We start from the raw sequence: 25075 nt of genomic DNA, 5'->3' as shown, positions 1-25075 counted from the left end.
GCAGCATTTAGGACCTAACCTAGAAATGGGCCAGATCCTGCATGCTGGCTACCGATGAGGGCAAGAGGTTCCAGCTTGCAAATGGGTTATAAGAATTCCAAGTCCAGCCCTGGCCGGTTTGGCTCAGCGGTTAGAGTGCTGGCCCACGGACCAGAGAGTCCCAGGTTCGGTTCCCGCTAAGGGCACGTACCTTGGTTGCAGTTTGTCCCCGGCCCTGATTGGGGTCATGTGGGTGGCACATGTGTCTCCCTTACATCGATGTTCCTCTCTCTCCCTCCCTCCCTCTCTCCTTCTCAATCTATCTGAAGATCAATGCAAAAAAATGTCCTTGGGTGAGGATTAAAAAAAAAAAATTCCAAGTGCAAACTGGGTCTGAGGAGGACCAGACCCCAACCCAGGCCTCACGCTGTGGGCTGCACTGCCGGGGACCCCAGGAGATTGAAAGCAAGGGCTGTGGGAGGTGTATGCTGCCCTGAAAAGGCACTGGCCCTCTGGGGACAGGAGTCTCGGGTCCTGGTGGGTAAGGACTCTGAGCTGCCCTCACAGGAAAAACTCTAAGGTGGTTCCCATGGCCTCAGACGTCTTCACGTGCACTCGGGAATTTTCAGCCCATCCCAAGCCTGGGCTGGAGCCCCCGTGGCCTGCCCCCACCCCCATGCATGGGTGTCTGTGACCAACGTGGACATATGACCAAGTCCACACAGCCCTAGGTGAGAGAAATGAAGGGAGGATTACTGCACAGCTAAGAGTCAGGGACGTGGGGAGGGCTCTATGTGTCTCCCTGCTGCATGCAAAGCCCCCACCCGCCATGGCTGGAGCCAAACACAGGGGAAAGACAAGCCACGTACCGAGCCCGTTCTCGACCAGTGCCGCATGGTTGATGTCACACTCGCCCAGGTCTTGCTCTCCAACGTCATTCAAATCCAAGCTGGGCTGGTGGGACCCATTTCCAAAGTGCCTCTCGTCCTTCTCCGATCCAGTGTCCCCGTTCTCCATCCCGTTCTGAGCCTTTTTCAGGGGCATTATTTGCAAACCGCTGGGGGTAGTCCTGTAAGACACAGTCTTGGCAGCCCTGTCACCTCCCGCAGGGGGCTTGGCTGGATACCCTTTCTTCGGCTTGGGCAGGGAAGGGTTGATTCGCTTCCGTTTATGAGATGTCCCTTTGCTCTTCCCAGATTCTGAGGGTCTGTTGGAGAGCTTCTCCACCGACGGGCCTCGGCTGTCACGAAGGAGCTTGGAGGCACTGGCCTGCTTCCCTGACTTGATCCTCTTGTCCTTGGCCACGTGCAGCCCATTGAATTCGTCGATGAACTCCTCACAGTGCAGCAGATGGTGCTCTGGCTCCCACGTGTCCTCGGTGCTCCCGTAGCCTTTCCATCGGATAAGATACTCCCATTTTCCTTTTTTGTTCTTTCTCTTGTCTACAATCCTTTCGACCTGGGGAAGAAGAGGAGAGTCGGGAAAGAGAGAAAGGAAAACATCAGTCCCAGACAACACAAACAGCACAAAGCCCTGAGGATAGAAGCACCCCTGGCCATGGGGTGAGGTATGCCAGACCCAGGACACTTCCAGGAGCGTCCAAGATGGCTGGTTTATTTTAGGACATCACTGAATGGAACTGAAGGCACGTGGTCGTTTCCCATGATGACTTAGTGACGCCATGCCTGGCTAGTGGCCTCTGCCTGTCCATCCATCTAAGGCTTACTCTTGTTTGATATCACATTGTACCATCACTAAAGATCTTTATCTTTTTCATTGAACCAAAGCAGAATCAGTCTTTTAAAGACAAATTTGGTGCTATAATAATAATAATATATAACATTTCTTCAGCATTTAGATGGTAGGCACTTTGCTAATGTATCCTTACTTATAATAATATTAGTGACCTGTAACATTCATTGGGCACATATGAGGCAGACATCATACCAAATGCTGGGCATGGGTGTCCCCACTTCCTTTTCTCCTGACAGCACCCCAATGCGGCAGGCATTCTTTCTATCCCCATTTTATAGTGAGGAGACTTGAGCTGAGAGATTAAATCACGCAACCAAGTTTTAGGCTGGTAAGGGCAGAGCTGGAGTTGGAACCACCCACCCCTGAGATTTATGTTCTTCATCATTATGCCATACAGAGTCTCAATGACAAACGTGGCCCATATTGATCAATAATGACTTGAATCGACAAAGCCCAATCCCCCCTTTCAGAGCCCCAAGATACAATACAGAGTGTAACTGGGAGGCAAAGTGACAGGTAATATTTGTAAAGATCCTACTGTGTGCCTTGCATAACCCCATGGGGTGCACGCTATTATTACTCCCATTCGATAGACGAAGAGACTGAGGATGAAGAGCCCGCCTACAGCGCAGGGCTAGAAGGTGGCGGGGGTGAGATCTGAACCTAAATCCATCCGGTTGTAAAGCCACGTGCTACTGTCTTCGTACTTCCAATGTAAGAAAATCTCCCATCTTCAACAATCCCATGGGGAACGCACCTAGGAAAACGCCAGTCCTCAGGCTGATAACCAGTGTACTTAGGTAAAGGGTATGGGGGGGTTCATTTATTATCCTTTGTACTTGGCCATAGATTTAAATTTTTCAATGTCAACCTAATATACTTTTCTAGAAGAGAATTTTGACCTAAGGACATTAAGTAATTAGGTGAGGAATATACCCTCAAAACGTATGAAAAGTAAAATTAATATGAAAGGGGAGAAGTGGGTACAGTTATAGTTGATGATTGTTGAATATGGGTAGTGGGTACATGGGAGGTTCATTATATGACTCTATGTTTACATGTTTTCATTTTAGGTTTAATTTTTTTTCCATAATAGAAAGTAAGAACATTTTGAAGACTAAGATTTTCTACCACAACAGAGGCTGTGCAAAATAATTAAATGACTTGCATTGCTTTGCACTTAATAAATATGTATATAGCCAAGCCATACTGTCTCTTCATAATACTACTTCTTCACAATTTTAATTGTTTCTTTAATTGATTTATCTCAAATCAAATTGGCCTATTTCTATTAAAATTTCTTTCCTTATAAAATGCCAAATGAACATCTGTTTTAGATGTATTACATAATTTTTAGAAGTAACACACAAACTCTAAATGTTTTAAAAAGTAAAATCGTATCAAACTAATTCAGTTCCCATTTTTGGGCCAGGGAAGGGGACTAGCCAAGTAGCCTTTCATGATGATGCTTCAGAGAGTCAAGGTGTTTCCGGAAGAGTGTGAAGCTTTGCTCATTGGGAGGATGTTGAAGGCGGAAACCTCCACAGGTTTACAGAGGGGCACAGTGAACAAACAACTTGGTCCTCCCAAACCAGCAGCGTTCCAGAACACCAACCCAGAAGAAGCAAGGGCAAGCCCAGATAGTTCTTGGGAGCTAAGGAATTTGTGCTGACATGGGGGTCTCCAGCTTCCAAAAGCATCTGACTGGCTCCCAGGATGGAGAAACTTCTTCCCCAGGATGAATCAGAAAACCAGGCTAGATAAATAGACAACACAATGAATAGGTTTATGGGTGGGTGGATGGATGGTCAGTGGAAGGATGAACAGATGGGAGGATAGTAAAATCAGGGACTAATAAAAGGAAGGATAAATGGACTGATGAATGGATGAATAGGTGATGGGTGGAAAGGTGGATAGAGAGGTGAGTTCTGCAATAAATGGGTGGACGGACAGCACTAGCTCATCGAAATGAGCGTAGGATATTTAAGAACATAAGCCATGGAGCAAGACTATCTGGTTTAAATCTCCTGCTAAGCCTTTTATCATGTGTTCTTGAGCAAGTTACTAAACCTCTATGGGCCTCAGATGACTCATCTAGCAAGAGGGAAATAACAGCACGTACCTCGTAGGGTAGTTGTGGAGAATATACAAATAAGTAGTTTTGCATTCCATAGCAAAGGTCACTTAATCTTGCAAATCCTCCTGTGAATACAAAACTTGGTGGTATCTAAAGACAGACTGTTTCCCTACCCTGCAGGATATGACCTCCTTAGAATAAGCAACTCCTGCCAGAGAAGAAGACGAATTCCACCTACTTAGATGGCTGTGCAGAGAAGGGCTTGAGAAGCTTGGGGGTCGGCAAGGGTGTGGCATCTACTGGCTTGTTTGGAGCCACACTGTGGGGGAGGGGGAGAACTTGGTGTCTTCCCCTCTAAGTCACTGGAGGATTGAGTCACGAGGTCACCAGTGGCTTTATAGGTGACAGAAAAGCCACTGCTTCCACTTCTGGCCCCACCCACAAATGCACTGGGTGGCTTGACCACTATTTCTACTTAAATTAACCCAATGCCAACAATGACAGTATTAACAGGATCATCCCTAAGAGCCTGACGCGCGAAAGAAAAACTGTTGGCTCTGCCCCTTTCGATCCACATGACCCTGGACAAGCTGCCCAACCTCTCTAGCCCTCGGTGTCCCCATCAGTAAAATAGTAATCATCATCGTCATCATCCTCATCCTCATCGAAGCAGCTACCTACAAGGCCACTGGGAGGAGGAGAAAGAAGGGAATGAGATATGGGGAAAGTGCCACAAAACACAGGCAGGCGAGCGGAACTGCTCTGATGTGTATGAAACGTCAGTGAACAGAAGTGATGGCATACACATGCTTTCCTCTACAGCTTAAACGTTTAAGTCTTTTTTTCAGGTTCAGAAAAACAACTGCATTTTCTGAAAGACCAAAACGCCCACAAGGAGCTCAGAGGAAAGCTGGCCCCCAAATACCCCATCCTACTTCGAATATGCCATCTCCTCGGACCTAGTCTCCTCCTCCACATCCCTGTGTAGGTTTTTCTGACCTTCTTTTCCTTGTCTTCTCAGGAGCATCTCAAACAGAACCAGAATTCTAATTTGGTCTGTTGCTAACAAAAGCCCATGTTATTTAGCACTTGATCTTGCATAGGATTGCGACATTTTTGTCTGCATGATCCTTTATTCCTCTTAAGCTCCCCCAACCTCCACCATGGCTCTGCTCCTGGTGCCCCACCCCCGCTCCGTGCATGTCCTGAGGCTCAGTCCCTCCAAATGGAGACAACCCCGTCAATCTCCTTCCCTTTTCCATGCGCTTATTCACTAACCACCACGTGGATGATACTTAACTGTGTGCTCACACACACCCGCCAGCTCCTTTTTTCAAAGACAGCCAATCTGAGACCCTGGACTATTCCTCAGAGTTCAACCAGATCGTTAGTTAACACTTACTCTCCGTGATCCCAGCTAACATGACACCACCGTACTGCAGGTGGGAGCAGGAGACTTCTGATGCGTTATTAGCTGTGCCACGATGACAAGTGGACAGCTGTCTCGTTAGGAAACGTCATGATGACAATCGCCATTATTCGTACATGCTAAGTTCCAGGAACTGTGCTAAGCACTTATTTACAAGGTGTTCCATTTCGCCTTCACACCCAGGCTTTCAGCCAGGCATGATTATTCTAACACCATTTGACAGGTGAGGAATTGAGGCTCAGAGAAGGTAGGTAGCTTGCCCTTCCGCCTACACAGTCAGCAGGTGGTTAGCCACAACTGGAACCCTAGTTTGTCTGGGTCTGCAGGGGGAGATCTTAGCCACCTGGCCATACCACACCAGTGGGAAACCATCAGGCTGGAGGGGGACCCAGCCCTTAAATGAGTGACCAGAAAGTGCCACATGGTAACAAAGGATGGAAGGTGCTCTGATGGGGAAGAGACAGGTGCTGTGAGAAAGAATGGCATTGGGGACCAGGCTACCCCACATCGGGTGGGCAGAAAGGTTCCTTGGAGAAAGAACAATGTAAGCTGAGACCAAACTGAGCCCTCAGGCATGGAGAAAATTGGCCCAGTGAGAGGCCTGATCAAGCAGAGAGGGGTCACTCCCACCTTCCCTCTCATCACCACCACCTGACATTCACTCCGCAGAGACCAAGTGCCGGCCACTTGTATGCGGTCCCTGCGTATCAACTATGGTACACACATGAACTCACTTCATCTTCAAAATAACCCAACAAGGCAGGTAGTTTTATTCTCCTTCTGTATAGACGAGGCACCCAAAGGTGAAGGCCCTTGGCCAAGGCCCAGCCTCTAACAATCAGCAGGGAGCTAAGACTTGGTCCGATGTGTCTTAGCTTCGGACTCTGTGCTTTCAGTGACTACACTACATCCACCTCCCACTCCTCTCTGGTGGGCCCAACCTGCCTGAGGCTGACAGCATATTTGCAGCTTCAGACACTCACCTTCAACCCTGCCAAGGTCACAGAAAACCTACTGCACCTTTACCTGGTTTAGGAGTGGCCTCCTGGGCTTGGCTCTCCTGGGGTCCCCTAGCATGCCATGTGGGCTCCCTCTCCATTGGCTCAAATGGAAACAGATAAATCATCAGTCATATTCCCTATCCCAGCTTACCACCAAGTGAAATAATGCATAAAACTATAATAACTTGGGAACCCAGGATTACCAAAGATTTTCCAGACTGGAAGGAATGTGCCCTCATCCAGTGAGTTGGGTTGAGAAACGTTGGGTTACTAGCACATGTCTTAACTTCTGAATGCAAAGAGCAAGGCCAATAAAGAACAAAGGAAGATGCCCCGCCTACTGTCTGCACACACAAACACCAGAGCAGCCATCCATAGACACTCCCTGATTCTGGACCTCAAGCCATACATCCACAAGGTCCTCTATTTCTGCATCCTTTCAACATCCTGGGACGGCTCCCCTGGGGGTAGAAAGGCACAGGGACCACATCAACACAACTTGGGGTATGAAGTCCTTAGGAAAAATAAAAACAAGAGGATTTCTGGGAGCAACTAGGTGTGGGCTGTTTCAGGTCCAGAAGACTGATTGCTTCCAATTATCTAGTCAGAGAAGGCAGTACAAACAGGGGGCACTTCCTGTTCCACCCAGCCAAATTACAGGGAAGCAGACCAAGAAATTCAGCTCAGTGCCAAGTAGTCCAATGTAGCCTCTGGGTGAGAGTCTGAACGGGGAGCTCAGTACCATCCAAGTGATGAGGGTGCCAAGAAGAATTCCCACACTCATTCTCCTGGGAAATGTAAAACCCAAGAGAGACCTCTCTTTGACCAACAACACACAGAAAAAAACTGGTAACGGCAACTTCATCACGGGACCTATTTATAAAAACAATGAAAGCGTATACAAATATGATCCTAACTAAAAAGTCTCAATAGTATCTAAGAAAAGTATTACTATATATTTATTGATAACAATTGTGTCATTTTTTCAAAGACTGCAGAAAATATGACCTACATTTTTAAAACAGAGAGGAAAAAAGTGTAAGCGATGAAATAAAACCAACAGGCAGGTAAGAAAACTAAAATTTTTAAAAGGCCCATTTACATAAGAAAGGATGTAAGGAAATCGCAGGAAAAATGCAAGCCGAGAAATAAAATTGCCACGGGAACCAAGAAAGGACAGAATCCACATGCTGAAAATCAAATCAGTGATATGGACAACACACTTGAAAGGCTCCCCAAGGCTGCAGAAGAAAACACCGATTTTTAAAGAATACATTAAGGAAAATGAGAACAGATATCCAGAAGAGTTAATAGACACTCAACCAATATAAGTCCAGCAGAGAAAAATCAACATGGAACAAGAATACTAAGGAGACGTAATAGAATAAATCTCTATATCTCGAGTCTGTAGGTCAAAAAAGATCCCCATGGCTGGAAGAAGCAGAGGTTGAAAATAAATCAACTTTAGGTCTATCCTTGCAAAATTTCTTAATTTCAAAAAATTAAACTCCCCCACCTTCACACCACAATCCTCCCCCAACCAAAACGATAGGAAAAAAATTCAAGCAGAATTCACAAGCTGAAAAATAAGTGTTGTAAACGTGAGAATTCAAACACCAGTCCAATGAACCTTCAGATGAGAAGGGAGGAGGAAGACAACTCCTGTGTTAAGGGACAAAATATAAACTGCTCATTTGAAAAATGAGCTTGGAAGATCCTGTAGCGCCAGAAAATACGAAAATGTTCAAAAAATAAGTAAATACATAAGCCCTAAATGATGGGAAAATGCCTAAAAAGCCCACTGAAAAAGTTCCCAATGGCAAAAGCTGATACAATGTGAATAACAAAATAAACAGCGATAGTACTACATTTACAACCCAAAGAATAAAATAAATATCTGTGAATTCATCTGATATAAAAAAATGAATGAATTATCAGAAGCTGGCCTATAGGCCCAAGCTGGCCTGAGGTCTGTTTTTAAAATAAAAATGTACTGGAACATAACCATGCCCATCATTTGTGTGTTATCTATAGCTGTTTCACGCTACATGAGTACAGTTAATCATGTGACATAGACCTATGGCCCACAAAGTCTAAAATATTTGCTATCTGGCCCATTACAGACAAAGTTTGCTGACTGGAATAACTAAACAAATGGGGAGAAGGGTCAAATGATCCTTACAGAAATATTCCAATAATACATTAACAAGAATAGGGAAACAAAAAAATCAGCATTTGAACACCACAGTAATACTGCTAAAGGCAAGATCCACAGATGAATGCTAAAATTAGTGGACAAACGAGAGAGAGAAATAGGATATTTGCATGGCCTCATTAATTAACCACCCTGGTAGTTTTAACAGATGCCCACCAACTGATACCCCTCCCTGTAGGAGGCAGAACTTAATTCCTCTCACCTTGAGTGACTGGACATGATGCCTCCTTTCTAACAGAGCAAGCAAAGGCAAAAATAGTAAGTGCAGTGGAGAAGTCAGGCAAACCCCAGTGATCAAGGTTACGTCACTAGTGATAACCCTTGCTGATGTCAAGTATACTCTGATATGACTCACTAAGAAGGCCACTTCCCCTTTGTGAGATGACCCCCCAAACCCACAACCTCATGAAAAAACATCAGACAAACCCAAACTGAGGAACAGTCTACAAATACTCGACTAGTACTCTTGAAAAGTGTCAAGGTCATGCAATGCAATGAAAGCCCAAGATACTGCCTTAGATTGGAGGTTACTGAGGAAAAGTAATAACTAAATGCAACGTGCTATCCTGGATTGGATCCTGACACAGAAAAGGGTATTCATGGAAATACTGGTGACATCCTAATAAAGTCTGTAGTTCAGTTCACAGTGCAGCACCAATGTTAATTTCTTCGTCTTGATAAATGTACATGGTAGCAGATGTAAATAATCATGAAAACTGGTTAAGGGTTATATGAAAATTATGTGTACTATGTAACACTTCTGAAAAATACATAATTATTTCAAAAGTGTTTTTTTAAGCATCTGAATAATAGTAACAACAATCATAAAACCTAACAATTATAAGTATCCATTATATACTTATTCTCTTAGTGATAAGAGTTAAAAGAATGAACAAAAACAGATCAAGCAGGATCAAATTCTGTAAAGAATATCAAAATAAAATCAAAGAGTGAAATGCATTCAATTAGAAAGGAACATTTTTTTATATTAAAAATACTAAATACATAATAGCCATGAACTTTTCTGCACTGAATAGATCAAAAAGTGACTTAAAAATGTAATGGAAATTTGATGGAACCAATTTGAACTGAAGATTTAAATTAAACTCAATACTTTTGGACTGAGACAGATCAAGTAAATAGAAAATACGGATATAAAGAATCTGAATTATATAAATGTGACTATCAGTTTGGTAAATATTACATATATTTGCATCAGATATTCATTGCAAGTGATGAAGAAAATATTCTCAATCAATAAGTTGATAGCCAACAAAAAAATATTTTTAAAAAATGAAAAAGAATTCCTCACACAAAAACTAAGGGAATCAATCTCCAGCTGACATACTCTACACAAAACATTTAAGGAAGTTCTTCAGACAGAAGGAATATGACACCAGACAGAAATAAAGAACACTGAAATTGGGATAGATGAAGGTAAAAATAAACTTTTTTCTTACCTTTAATTGCTCTAAAGTTAAAGCCTGTCTTCAGTAAAAAGAGCAGCAATGTGTTGTGTGTTCATGGCATATGTAAAGGTAACATGGAAAACCACAATAGGACAAAGGCAGGAAGGAAATGAGAATATACCCTTGTAATGCTGTTAAATTATATGCAAAGCAGTATAAGTTATAAGAAGGTAAGCTGAGTGAAGATATGTAATGTAAGCTTTAGGGCAATTACTTCTAAAAATAAACAAGAGATAAATAATTGCAAAGATAAAAAAATCATGAGAAATGCTGAATTTTTTTAAAAAACTTTAAGTCAAAAGAAGACAGAAAAAACAAACAGATGGAATAGAAAACAGCTAGATAGATAAAAATTTTAATACAATTATATAAATAATTACATTAATGTAAATGATATAAACATCAAACTAAAAGGGTAATATAGTTGAATTGGATTAAAAATGAACAAGACTCTACTGTATGTTGTTTCTAAGTAATCTACTTTCAATCTGAAGACATAGATTACAAGTAAAATGATGGGAAAATATACTGTAAAATAATAAAAAGAAAGTCTGAGTGGTTATATTAATATCAGACAAAGCAGAGTTTAGAACAAAGAATATTACTAAAGACAAACAGGAATATCACATAACAATGAAAGAGTCAGTATTCTAAAAATACATAACAATACAAGATGTTTATAACTTAACAATGGAGTTAGAAATATATAAAGCAAAAAATTGAACAAACTGATGAAAGGAGAATTAGACATACACACAATTATAGTTGAGGACTTCATCATTACTCTCAGTAATTAATAGAACAAAAAAATATAAAATCAATAAGGATATAAAATACCTTAAAAATACTATGAATCAATTTGATCTGACATTTAGAAAAGACCTCACACAAAAAAAGCTGAATATTCATTCCTTTCAAGGGTACATGGTACACTTATTATACTCTGGGCCATATAAAAAACCTTAAAAAGTTCAAAAGAATGGAAATCATACAAACTATATTCTCTGACCATAAAAAATTAAACTACAAATTAACAAAATATAGCCAGAAAACTCCCCTTAATGTTTGGAAATTAAACCACACAATTCTAAATTAACCCATGGGCCAAAGAAGTGTCAAAAGGAATTTTAAAATATCTTAAACTAAATGAAAATGAAATGAATACAACATATCAAAACAGGAGGCAGATAAAACAGTATTTGGGGGGAAATTTATAGCATTTTATGCTTATACAAGAAAAGAAGGTCTAAAATAAATAATCTAAGTTTCCACTCTAGAAAAGCAGAAAGAGACAATTAAACTCAAAGCTAGCAGAACAGAAGAAAATAATAATAAACATAGAAAGAGAAATGAATGACATTTAAAACAAGTAAAATTATAGAGAATATAAATGAAGTCAAAATTGGTTCTAAAGAACTATAAAATCAATAAACCTCTAGCCAGAGTTAGCAAAAATAAATAAATAAATAGGTGAAAACACCAATAACCTATAACAAGAATGAAAGAGTGGATATCCACAGAGACCCACAAATACACATTTAGGTGTCTAATCTGTGATTGCCATGTGTGGGGGCAAAGATAAGTAGGTGGAACACAGAGGATTTTTAGGATAGTGAAACTACTCTGTATATTATAATGATGGCTATATGTCATGACACTTATCTATCTCCAAACCCACAGAATGCACAACATCAAAAATGAACCCTAATGGAAACTTATGGACTTTGGGCAATAATGATGTGTCAGTGTAGGTTCATCAATAATAATAATTTTTAAAAGACAAATGACAGACTGTTGAAACAGTGACATTTAAAACAGAGTTAACGTCCTGCCCGGCTGGTGTGGCTCAGTGGTTGAGCGTCGGCCCATGCACCAAGAAGTCGCTGGTTTGATTCCCAGTCAGGGCACACACCCAGGCTGTGGGCCCAATCCCCAGTGAGGGGCATGCAGGAGGCGGCCAATTGATGTTCTCTCTCATCAATGTTTCTATCTCTCTCTCCCTCTCCTTTTCTCTCTCTCTAAAATCAATAAAGAAGAAGAAGAAAAAAAGAGTTAATGTCCAGACTATATTAAAACCTTTGAAATAAAAAAAACAATAAAAATGGGCAAAGAACCAGAATAAAAATTCAAATAAGTAAAAATGAACACAACATAAAAAGTGGGGTCAATTCATCACTAATTAGGAAAAGTAAATATAAAACTATAAGAAAGGCAAAAATAGGTTCATAATATATATTGGCAAGGGTATAAGAAAATAAGTAGCCACATATGCCCCTGGTATATCTTTTAGGGAGGGTAATTTAACAGATACCAATAAAAATTTTAAATGCACAGATACCAGATCTCTTTTAAAATATTTAATGTCCCTTGCCCCCCCCCACACACACACACACACAATATTTGGGGTCACAACACTCTAGTTCAGGCCAAGGAACCATAAGCAGAAGAAATGTGTATCCCCTCTAAACAAAAACATTTCATTTTCTGCCCTCTCTCACTTTCATGCTAGTAACCATGGCCATGAGTTGCTTTTGGTGCTACAACAGAATAGTTAAGCCTCCATCATCAGCCAGAGCCCCTAAGGGACTGGGTGAAGCCAAATCCCCCACCAACCATGGAGCACGAGTGAGAAATATATCTTTGTTGTATTAAGCCACTGGGAATAAAACTGCACAAACCTTCAACTCAGCAATTATACAACTGGAATGATTAAAGAAATTAAAATAGAGCTATATTCTTTGACATAATAGTATAAGCCCATTTACATAAAATATGCATATGCAAATGTAAAGGTTCAGAATAATTCACTGCTATTTTCTATAACTACTGCTTAATTATTAACAACGGTTGGCTCTCAGGCAGGGAGTAAGATGGGAAAGAAGCACTCAGGAGGTCTTTCATTTTTATTCAATATTCTTCTGTATTGTTTAACTTTTTTCTATCCAGAAACATTTTACATATACCTCCCTTCATTTGAGCTCCTTAAAATAGCTCAGAATTTTTTGGTTTCTCTTCTTGGTGACTCTCAATAGTTTTTTGTTTTTTTTTTGGTACGTGCCCCTAGAGGGAACCGAACCCAGAACTCTCTGGTTCGCAGGCCGACGCTCCAACTGCTGAGCCAAACCGGTCAAGGCTCAAAAGTTCTTTTTAAAATCTTCTGTATTGTTTAACTTCTTTCAATGCAAGCTATTTATATAGTATATGTGCCACTTTTAAATCAATAAAAATATTTGTCTTTAATTAAGGTGTTTCCTATACAATTTAAACGACCAGTTAAAAGATATAACGGTAAAACTAAGCACATTCCAAAAGGCAACCTAAAAGATTAAACAGCAAAGGTTAACTTTAAAAAGAACTATTGAGAGACACTAAGAGAAACCACAAAATTCTGAGATATTTTAAGGAGCTCAAATGAATGGAGGTATATGTACAATGTTTCTGGATAGAAAGTCTTAATATAGTAAAGATGTCAGATTGCAACTAACTGATCGATAAAAATAATGCAGTTACAATCATAATCCCAATGGATCCCTTTTCAGAATGTCATGAAATGATTCTCAAGTACCTCTGGGAGAACTAAACAAAAATAGTCGAGAGATTTTGAAAAAGAAGATTAATGAGGAGGCACTTCCACAATTATATAATAAAATACAGTGTAAGGCCACAATCACTGTGTGTGTAGTATTGGGGCAGGAAAAAAACTACCAACTGAACAACGAAGAACGCTTAGAATCATCCCTTAGTTTATAAAAAAAAAAACACAGAATTTTTTTTTTAATTGCATGAAAAATCAGTGCCAGATGGATGGATTTTTGGATAAATGGCACTGAGACAATTAAATAGGAATGGAGTGGGAAATAGAGCCTCACTTAACAACAGAGGAGCCAGAGTTTGGGATTTGTTTAAAAAATTAATTTCAGGTGATGCCAAGAGTCAGAAAGCTGAAACACACACACGCACACACACACGCACACGCACACCACTACCACCACCACCACACAAAAGTATGAAAATCTAGAAGAAGAAGAAAAACGAGAAAAAAAGTAGACAGCTATCTGATTTTTACTTGAAAGATATCCTACAATTAAAAAGAATACTCTGTCACTCAGAAAAAAGAGACTGTATATAAAAATAGAAACAAAATCAAATGGTACATAGCGAAATGGGAAAAACTCAAGACGTGTCTGACAACAACTTAATTAATATATGAAGATCTCAGGAATACTAAGACAATTGTATAAATGAGCAAAGGACAGAACAATTCACAGAGGGAATATACAAAGGGCTATTAAATACGTCAAAAATACACTTTATCTCATGAATGAGCAAAAAATATAAACAGAAACAAGAATGAGGTGCTGTTTTTATCCATTAAATTAACAAAGGTAGTTTTGAAAATAAGAAAGCTTCACACTCACAAGGGCAAGGTGGACACTGCTGATGCACCTTGTGACTTAGCCTAACTTTCAAAAGAGACTTGTACAATATATTTAGAACCTTAAAGTGTCCACACTCTTTGACCTAGTAATGTCTCTTCAAGGACTCCAAAACCTTGGCAAGGCACCATGCATGTCTACTGCAGCATTATGTGGAAACAGATAAATAAACCTAACCAAAAGGTTAAACGAAAACATGCATGCTCTAAATATTCTATGTACAAATAGGTTTTAATAATGTGGATATTAAATGAAAAACAATGATTTTCATAGTTGTAGGGAATCCTAGATTGTCCCAGTAATAGCTCTCAATAAGTCACATCTTTCTGCATCCATGCCCTTTTGCAATTCAACTTGGCCTTCTCTTTCCATCAAGGGGTGACATGTGTTTTCCAACTTTTCAATCTGGACTGGCCTGGTGACTTGCTTTAACCAATAGAATGTGGTAGAAGTGACTTCATTCAACTCCAAGGGCTAAATAAGTAAGCCTTAAGAGAAACCGTAGTTTCTACGTTTGCCACCCTGCCCCGCCACCACCAGGTAAAGGAGCTGGTCCAGACTACTGGAAGATGAGAAGTGAGGTGTCCAGCCACCTGGCAGCACCACATGCCAGAAAGGTGGGTGAGGTCTTTGGACCTTCCATCCCAGCTGCATGAGTGAGCCCAGATGACACCAAGAGGGGAACCACCCAACCTACCCCCTGAATTATGAGAAATAATAAATAGTTCTTTTCAGTCACTGTCCATAACTGAAACATCATGATATAAAGTGTTATTATAGAATTAGTTCAACCATGTAGCATACATATGCACGCATGCACACACAAACACACACACACGGCAAAGAGAGAGGAAGAAATGTTATTATAAATGCCATTTCCAGGTAGTAGGGTTAGAGTTAATTATCTTCTTTATACTCTTACATAGAATTGACAAAGTTTCCTTTTATTCATAAAAATATATAAATGTAAGTAGCATTATGCTTTAAAAATTAGTTTGTCTCCCCAACTACATTGTGAACTCTGTGATAGTAGAGGCTATGCCTAAGTGTGAACCCCAAGACTAGTCGCTATACAACAGACACCTGATTAATGAAAGAACGTGGAGAGCCTTAGGCTCCTTACCTCCCCAGATTCAGGATTGGGCTGCAGCTGCCAAACTCCGTACTGCTCCTAGGACTGCCCCTAATGTCCAGTGGACCAGACCCAGTGCCCATGGGTCAATGACCACTCATCCAAGTTGACCTACAGTAGTTCTTCTGGTCACCCTATGCTGGCTCTGGCCATAGGACCTCCCTATGGGGTCCTCTAGGGACTGTTCTGATTATCCTGCATCATTCTCTGGCTCCAGGAGAATGAAGAACGGCCAGCCCTTCTCCCAAAACTGAAACCTGGTAGCCAGGGTATCTTCCATGCCTGGCTCGTGGGCTGGGCTTCTCTGAGCCCTGCCTCCCTGATGGGGCTTCCCCCATCCCTCCCAGATCTCTGTTTCCAGAACCTCACCTGGCCTTGCCTACCCTTGCATAATAACATTCACCTGTGGAACCAACTGGCTGGACTCGAACACTGCATTCAGGTAAGCAGAGGAGCCCCACTCCCTCCTCTGTCCCGGCTTCCCCGCGCTCTGTGTGTCAGTCATGCCTCATACTCAATTCCAAAACTCACGGGGTGAAGCTCTGAGCTGCAGAAGATGCCAGACGTGTGCAAATGGTCAGGAGATTGTCCAGGGAAGGTGACCAGAAAAAACTCAAATACCTGAGTTAAGCAAAATGTTTGTCCTAGGGATCAGTGAGATACATCAGGGGACACTCTCTGAACACTCGCCAACTCACTCACTTCTTTCCTTTCCTTTCTTACCCTTCCTCATCCAAGCCAGATATTGCTGGTCAATCCAGCACTTGCCCCAACCACTCCAGACCGACCCAAGATGCTCAGCACAGGATCAAGTACACAGAAGCACTTGGTCATAAAATTTTTTCAATATACCACTCTAGACAGCCACAGCTACACTCTCAGAGCAGATGTAAAAGATGGAACTCATTCATTCACTCAAAAATTGTTATTGAGTGATTAACCACACTACAGTAGATACCAGAGGTGTAATGATAAGTAAAAATAAATGTGGTCCTTACTCTCCTGGAGCATAAAGTCTGGAATGGGGATGGAAGGAGAGGCAGATACCAATCAATAACACCATCAATCACTATATAATGACAAAATGAGAAAATTGCCCTACATAAAAGGAATGATGCTCAATGGCAGCGGACCTATTCTTGGCAGTCTGGAAAGGCTCCTCTGAAGAAGTGACACTCTAGCTGAGAATGGAGGGAGACTTGCCACTAACTGAAAGAGGGAGTGAGGAAGGGGCACAGAGAGAAGAGCGTTTCAGTCAGAGGGAACAGAATGTGCAAAGGCTCTGGGCCAAGGAAGAGTGCGGTCAATTTGAGGAACAGAGAGGTGATACGGCTGAAGAGGGAGAGGGCTAGGTTGATAAATGAGACTGAGAGGTAGGCAGGAGCCAGACCCTGCCAGGTCTTTGAGGGCATGTTAATAACTCTGACTTCATTGCTATCCTAAAAGCAAGAGAAGCCACTCCAGGGTGTGGCAGGTAAAGGAGCTGGGGAGGGTGGCGGGACATTTCCCCTGGTCCATTCCTGATATGCTCACACTCTAGTTAAGAGCTTTCTGGTCAACAGCTTCATTCTTGTCCACTCTGTATCTTTCCCTCAGGATCAGACACAACCCTCAGCTACCAAGTCATCAAATGCCCACATCAAAAGCTTAATGAAACCCAGCACAACATTTTAAGAAACATAAATCGATTATTCATACTAGCTGCCCCTGAGCCACAGGCCTATCAACCTCCCAAAGACTTTCAAAAGGTATGTGAAAAGTAGGTTCCCCTCCACTCTCTCGCCGGAGCATGAGCTCACAAATAAGACAACAGGGCTGGACCCATCTTCTCCAAGCTGGCGGTGCAGGGTTCGAGCTCAGAGCACGATCAGCCTGAGCCTAGATGTGGGCTGTGATTTACAGGAACAGAGGTGGGTGTTGGAAGAACTGGCTCTTCGACTACCTGGTTGAGGGACTTGGGTGAATCGCACCCTCAGACTCATCTTCTGGCTGACGAAGTGAAGGTCTGAACTGCAGTGGTCACAGGTTTCCCCCGTGTTCTCGAGAGTCCTATGAATGGATGAGATATTTGGGGAGCCGCCTGAGAGCAACAAGGGCTCCCCACTTTCAGCTCCATTTACCCAGAGCCAGCCGCTCCGCTTGGGCACAGACATCAGGAAACTGCCTGGGTATTGGATTTGGTGCTAAAAAGAACGTTATTAGACAATAAAAATAAATGTGAAAAACCTTGAGCAAAATGATCCTTGTGCAAGGAGCCTTCTAGAAGCTTCCTTCCAGTTCTACAATTTTAAATGCCTCGTTAGGGGAAACAACCTCACTCAAAGGGGCCAGACACTAAGATTCTTCAGGTCAGCTTCTCCAAACTCTAGACACTTGAGTGGCATTATTCTGATGTGCAGACCCAATGCTGAAGTCATAACCCTTTCCTAGTTTATAACAGAATTAATGTTTATACAAAAAAAACCCAGTGCTCGCTTCGGCAGCACATATACTAAAATTGGACAAAAAAAAACCCTGTTTGTAATAGAATAGTCAAATCCACCACTCCAGAGAGGCACCCCATAAAGTTAGGGGAATGCAGTTTATCTGAACCCTGGCACAGGTCAAAGGTTCAAGGGCACTGTTATACAAGGCACAACTGTTTCATTGCCATTCACTAGACACATTCCAGTAAGAGACAATTAGTATCTCTTAGACCACGAGTGTTTTCTCTCCAGTAGGGTGCTGAGGTTCTGAGGAAGGCTAGCTGACCTTACAAACCATTCTTCTATCAGCAGAAGTGCTAAGAGGGCTAACTCTCTCATCGCTGGAGCCAAGATGGTACCCTTCCTCCCTCCTGTCTCTGGGGAAGGTTGTGGAGGAAGGTTGTGGAGGATGTGAGGTCAACAGAAAAACCAGAATAAAAAGGAAGAATAGAAGGAAACTCATTTACCCAACAGGAGCTGGAGAAGTCATGTCTGTTACCTCAGTACACCCTCAAAATTCCTTATGAGGGTGCCAACACCATCCGATTCTGAGGATGAGGCTCAGAGAAGATTTCCATCAAAGAGAAAACTCATGAGACTGTAAAGGGCATCACTTTACCCAAAAGACAATAAAAAAAAATATTAGCTGGTAGTCAGACTTCCATTTTTAAATGAATGATAGAATGGATGAATCAATGAATGAATTTTTAAATTTATAAATGGAAAATACTAGAAGCCCATTTTGTACTTCCAATTGTTCTCCGTCCCCAAGTATGAAGACAGAGCAGACAGGAATCTCATAACGACGAAATCTTTATTATAAAGAAAAACTGATGCAATCCTTATTTATTATAAAGCAAAGTGAGGCAATTACCTATCTACATTTCTATTTTTAAATACGAAGATAAAAATGTTCTGCTGGCAACACAGCTCTTGTTTGCAAATTGAACAGGAGTGTAAAATGCCAGTCAGACAAGAGGAAATACAAATAGGAAGCATGGTGAGTTCTGCTCTAACTTGTTTTGAAAACACAAATTTGTTCCAATGCAATTGATGTAAGGGAACAATCTGAGCATCATGCAGTTTCCTCATTTGCCTGTGCATGATTTCCGTCCACCAGAAACACTAGGTGAGTGCAGAAACCCGCACCCAGCCAAACAGAGCCACATAGGGTACACAAAACGTGCACACGTACACACCTCACAGGTCTACCCGCTGCCCCAGTTCATGGTGTGTTCTGAGCCACGCCCATCCGCAACTTTCTTCCACTCAAATAACCCTCCTTCCTCACTACACACTCACTCAGAGGCTGCAGCCCTTCTCAAAGCCTTTCCACAGGCAACTTCCGGCCACATGTATCGTAGCATGTATGTGTTCCTTGCCCGTTTAACATGTGCAGAATTTATTACTGTGTCACTAATAAAGTTTTTGAGTTTTGTGCCCTAACCCCACTTTTGCCATAAGCCCTGTGGGTTTTTTAATTGCATAATTCTGGTAGCACAGCGGTTTCTAGGAACACCTAGGTCCCGTGACAGCAGCGCTCACTGCTGTGGGTTCCATTTACACAGCGTTATAAACTGTGTCGCCCTTCCCGCAGTCAGGTGGCAATACAGGGGGTGCAAAAGCAGGTCTACAGTTGTGAGTACGTGACATACACAATTCGTTCTAGTGTTTTCGTTTATTAATTATTGTGTTATTTTCCATATGAACAATTAGAAACCTACTTTTGCCCACTTTGCATTTACCAGGCTATGTCCATATCTTTCGACCAAGTAATCCCATTCTAGGAAGCACAGGGCATAATTCAACAGGGATTACAGACATTATTCAATAGGAAAAACAAAACAAAACAAAAAACCAGATGTGTGCATTAAGATGGTCATTGTGACACTGATGTGTGTGAATGTGTGTGTGCGTGTGTGTGTAAAGCCACCAAACTTGATAATTACAAAAACCATGTAACCAAATAGTAAATGATATAATATAGTTTATTTTAGGTGAAAAGGGGAAAAAAGTATGTAAACTGATTAATAGTATGAAAAACAAAGAGTGAGAAGACAGTATTTCTTTACACACAGACGTACATAGACTTGTGTTTTTAAAATTTTTTAAAAGCTAAGTCACCAAGGGGCTTTAAATATGTTAATTTTCCATTAAAAAAAAAAAAAATCAGAAACAGTTCTTCACTGCAGATCACATACCCAGCACACTATTTATTTCTAGATGTAAAGGAAGTAATTTGAAATTTTAGTTTCACGAATACATATTTTTGTAACAGTACAAATGTGACTTCTGAACTACAGCTGGTTATCTTCAGTTTGTCACTAAAACTAACTTGCAGTCCTGCTGCTTGCTATAAATGTGGAAACAACCGTCCCTTTGCAACATGCAAACACAGAGCCAAACATACCGACAGAAAGTGAAGGCTCTGTTGAACAAAAGGTAAACTGCACGATGCCCGCACACTGTGTTCACGGGAGAACAAGAGGTAGGAGGGTTTGACGCGAGCAAGGCTATTACCAGGAAGGCAAACCAGATGGTCAACAGGAAGTGGGGCATTTTCATGTTTAGCACCGAAGGAACGACCCAATGGATTCTGTGAAAAATATAAAGTCCACGTCTTGAACCATGGGTGTCACAGTCTCCAAATCTGCCCAAATGCTCATACAGGGAACCAGACGATGACAGTGCATGTGGGATCTGGGGGGTTGGGGGATGGTTGGACGTGCCTGAGTGTGCACCTGGGAGAGGATAAAGATGGGATTACTTTGAATGCTTAATGGAGAGTCCTGTCTTATTAACATTTCATGAGTTGGCTTTCCCATTCCAAAAAGCTCTCTCCTCCTCTGAACACCTGGAACGCAGAGTAGGAAAGGGCGCTCAAGCTTTGGATCTTAGCAGCCCTGAGATTTCACCAAACTATTTGCTGTGTGACCCTCAGCAAATTACTTTCTCTCTCTGAGCTTCCCTTTCCTCTTCAGAAATGCAGGAATAACAGTATCTCTCAAATGGTTGCTCTGAGGAGTGTTTTAAAAAGCAACATGCCTGTCCAGCCAGTGTGGCTCAGTGGTTGAGCATCAACCCATGCACCAAGAGGTCGCCGTTTTGATTCCTGGTCAGGACTCGTGCCCAGGTTGTGGGCCAAATCCCCAGTGGGGGGTATGCAGGAGGTGGCCAATCGATGTTCTCTCTCATTGATGTTTCTATCTCTCTCTCCCTTTCCCTTCCTCTCTAAAATCAATAAAGAAAAAAAATTGTTTAAATAAATAAATAAAAAGCAACACACCTGGCACTAAAAGGGGCTTAATAAGTACTCATTAAATCTCAAGCTTAATATTTTGAGACATTCCTACTGCCTCTATTGACCTCATCCATGCCTGATGTCCCCAGAAAGAACATAATGGCCTGGCTGACCACTCTCACGGTGGCATCAAGGGATAGAAACTCCAACAGGATCCCAAATTACCCATTGTCCAACCAACACTGGATTAGGCCAACCAGCCTCACCCACCCCCACAGCCCAAGCCACAGGTGTGGGGATGGTGAGGTTGGGAGGCAAGGGAGAGTGAACATTAATAACTGTTTTTCACACTTAAAAAAAGAAAAAAATCGACACCACTTCTCATTGTAATTCAACTGAATACAATTAGGTTTGTGTCTATTTTCAAGTAATAACCAAAAGCTCCTCAAAAATAATCACTTGATGTTGCAGAGGTTGGAGAGAAAAGGGAACCCTCATTCACTGATGGTGGGATTGCAAATTGGTGTGGCCACTATGGAAAACAGTAAGGAGGTTCCTCAAAATATTAAGAATAGAAGTACCATAGCATCCAACAACTCCTCTTCTGGGTATCTACCCCCAAAATTTGGAAAACAAGATACATGCACTCCTTTGTTCATTGCAGCATTATTCACAGTGGCCAAGACACGGAAACCAAAGTGTCTTTTGACAGATGATTGGATAAAGAAGATGTGGTACAAATATACTATGGAATACTATACTACTCGGCTATAAGAAAAGATGTATGGAATACTACTCAACTATAAGAAAAGATGAAATATTGCCATTTGCAACCACATGGATAGATCCTGAGAATACCATGCTAAGTGAAATAAGTCAGATGAAAAAAGTCATGAACCATATGATTTTACTCATATGTGGGATATAAAACTGAAAGCAACAAATGAACAAACAAAAATTCATGGACACAGATAACAGTATGGTAGTTACCAGAGGGAGAGGGGAGGTAGTAAAGGGTAAGAGGGTCAATTACATGGTGATGGAAGGAGATTTCTGCCCTGGCTGGTTTAGCTCAGCGGTTAGAACATCGGCCCATGGACCAGAAGAAGGAGCCTTGACTTTGGATGGTATACACACAATGCAATATACAGATGATGTATCAAAGAATTGTACACTTGAAACCTACATAATCTTATTAAGCAATGTCACCCCAATAAATTAAATTTTAAAAAATTTTTAAATCACTTTGTCATCAGGAGTCTGTGCATGAAACCATTGGTATAAATTATCATTGCCTGGTGTCCTTTGTCTGCCCTTGAAATTCTCTCTGATTCATTTCTCAGCATCACATGACAGTGGTTGCTGGCTCCTCTACGTGCAGCTAGCCCCTCTCATCTCTCTGTTGCCTTGCCGCCGCAGCAGCAAGAAACACTACTCACAGACGGGATTCCATCCCAAGCAGCAGCCCAGGGGAAGCCACATCTCCACCCTCCACTACATGGAAAAAGGTGGGCTGCTGGAAGGAGGATTCCATAGGCATGAGCAGGGTACCTGGGGGGGGAAATCGCAAGGCCCTCCACCCCCACCATGGGTATATATGGTAACACAGCCCCGAGCTACAGAGCAGAGCTCTGAGATGAAAGGGAACCATGGTGGCTAAAAGAAAATGCAGTTGCCACCAAACACATTGTCCCATCATCTAGTTTATGGAGGATGCATAGCTGGCTCTGTCAATTTGGTACACCCACTGGGTGGCACTAGCACAGTAACACCCAGCCCAAAGGGGCACTGGCCTCCTTAGTAATGAGTGTGGGCTTTCTGCCGATACCTAACAGAGAAGGAGGCCATACAAATATTGAAAGCCAAGGGCACCCATGTCCAGCAGGTGTGACTTCATTAATAAAGCGTTTAGCTGCAGACAATAGCCTCTCCACGGCCCCCAGCAACACTCTTACGTGTACAAGAGTATTTCTTCAAGATAGTACATTCCTTGAGCATATGGTCTGTGATCTACTGAGCTCTGTCTTCCATTCCTCTGCCATCTCATACTGCCCCGTGCCTGGCACACCATAGGCACTGAAGAAGTGCTAGGTAGGTGGGTGGGTGGGTGGGTGTATGTATGGGCAGAAGTATGAATGAATACATGGATGGATGGGTAGCTGAAGCTAAGAAGGGCTGTGAATTCAGTGCATTGAAAGGGAAATTCTAAAATCATTCAGGTGTCAATCAGACTGCCATCTGCTATTTGTAGACAAACATTCAGAAGACTGGTGGCATTTTTAATTCAATCAAATGGCCATTGAGATGCACTGTAGCAACAGCCTGGGCTACTGTTCAAGAGGTTCCATTGGAATACTGATGCTTAGCCCAGAGCTCAAAAGATCCCTCTCTGAACCTTTGATTAGTTTCAATCAGAGATTCAACAGTCATCTAAGGATGACCAAGACCTTGACATTTGTTCCTCCCGTCCTGCCTCTATCAACAGATTTATGAAAGTGATCCTATGTGGCTAGATCATAAAGTGTCATTCATTTCCACCATGCTCTCTTGGGACACTCATTCTTGGGACACTCATTCTTGGAACCCAGGAGCCATGCTGTGAAGAAGCCCAAGAGAGCTCACCTGGGAAGAACACATATAGGTGTTTCAGCTGACAGCACAGCTCAGGTCCCAGCCAACAGCCAGGATCAACCACCAGACATGCAAGTAAAGATGCTTCCAGATGATTCCAGCCCCACCCATCAAGTCATCTCAGCCTTCAGGTCTTCACAGTGGAGGCCCCAGACACTGTGGGGCAGAAACCAGCCATTCCCATGTTCTCTGTCTGGATTTCTGTCCCACAGAATCCACTAGCATTTTTTTTTTTTTATCCTCACCCGAGGACATTTTTTTTATTTTTTGTTCAGGTAGAGTGGAAGGGAGAGAGAGGAACAGAGAGAGAGAGAGAAACATCGATGTGAAAGGAACACATCGAGTGGCTGCCACCCGCACAACCGACCAGGGCCGGGGACAAACTGCAACAGAGGTACTTGCCCTTAGCGGGAACCGAACCGGGTCTCTCAGGACCGCAGGCTGACGCTCTAACCGCTGAGCCAAACCGGCCAGGGCCACTAGCATTTTTTTTAAACAATTTACAACATTAATTTATGAGGTGGTTTGTTTGGCAGCAATGTTAATTGGAACACTAAAACTGAAACACTGTCCCAAAATCCATACCACTTAGCTTGACTCTTGACACTGAGCCTCCATCCTGTTAGCCCCAAAATGGCAGAGGTGGCCCTTTCATCCTATACTCTTAGTTACTTTGTAAGGTCTTACTATCTAACACCAATAGAATAAATAAAGCAAGAGGTTTGCTGCCCATTATTTATACATCTGTTCCTGTGTTTCATGCTTTAGGTCAGACTTCCTCAGATTTGCCACAGTTCTGTACAGTCAGTTACCCTAGCCCTGACCCCAGCTCTCTCTGCTTCTCCAACTGTTCTGGTCCATAAAATCCAGCATATTTCACATAGATGACAACCTAGGAACCCTCAGAAGGAAATACCTCCGCATTCCACACTCAATCTAACTAACTCCAAGCTCACCTGAGGCTGGCAGCAAAAGGTAAATTAGTGCAAAAATAGGCTACTGTCATATCTGAGCAAAAGCTCCATATTTAGAGATCAAGGGAAAGGTAAGCATTTATCAAGCTCCTTTGGTGGACAGGCAGATTCCACAGAGCAGCACCAATTTGATGCCAAGTGGGACCTAATCAGAGCCTCAAAGCATACTCAGAGCCCCCAACATCACGCAGGAGCAGAGACACAATCCCCAGATAGAAACATCAGTAGACACGGGGGGCGGGTTGGGTTAAGGTTGGGCAAATCAGTGGAC

The 25075-nt window shown here is 42.2% G+C and overlaps 1 protein-coding gene across 1 annotated transcript in view; it reads right to left on the bottom strand.

The window, feature by feature from the left end:
* CDYL2 (chromodomain Y like 2) overlaps positions 1-25075 on the bottom strand; it is a 176028-nt gene that overhangs the window by 49397 nt on the left and 101556 nt on the right. The window contains exon 2 of the mRNA XM_036274433.1: positions 849-1437. Within this exon, the coding sequence (XP_036130326.1) occupies positions 849-1437 (589 nt within the window). The remainder of the gene's footprint in view (positions 1-848; positions 1438-25075) is intronic.

This window comes from Molossus molossus, unplaced genomic scaffold (genome assembly GCF_014108415.1).
Source record: "Molossus molossus isolate mMolMol1 unplaced genomic scaffold, mMolMol1.p scaffold_m16_p_21, whole genome shotgun sequence".
Classification (NCBI taxonomy): domain Eukaryota; kingdom Metazoa; phylum Chordata; class Mammalia; order Chiroptera; family Molossidae; genus Molossus; species Molossus molossus.
The sequence above is the reverse complement of the archived record's forward strand: the minus strand, read 5'-3'. Positions and strand labels throughout refer to the sequence as shown.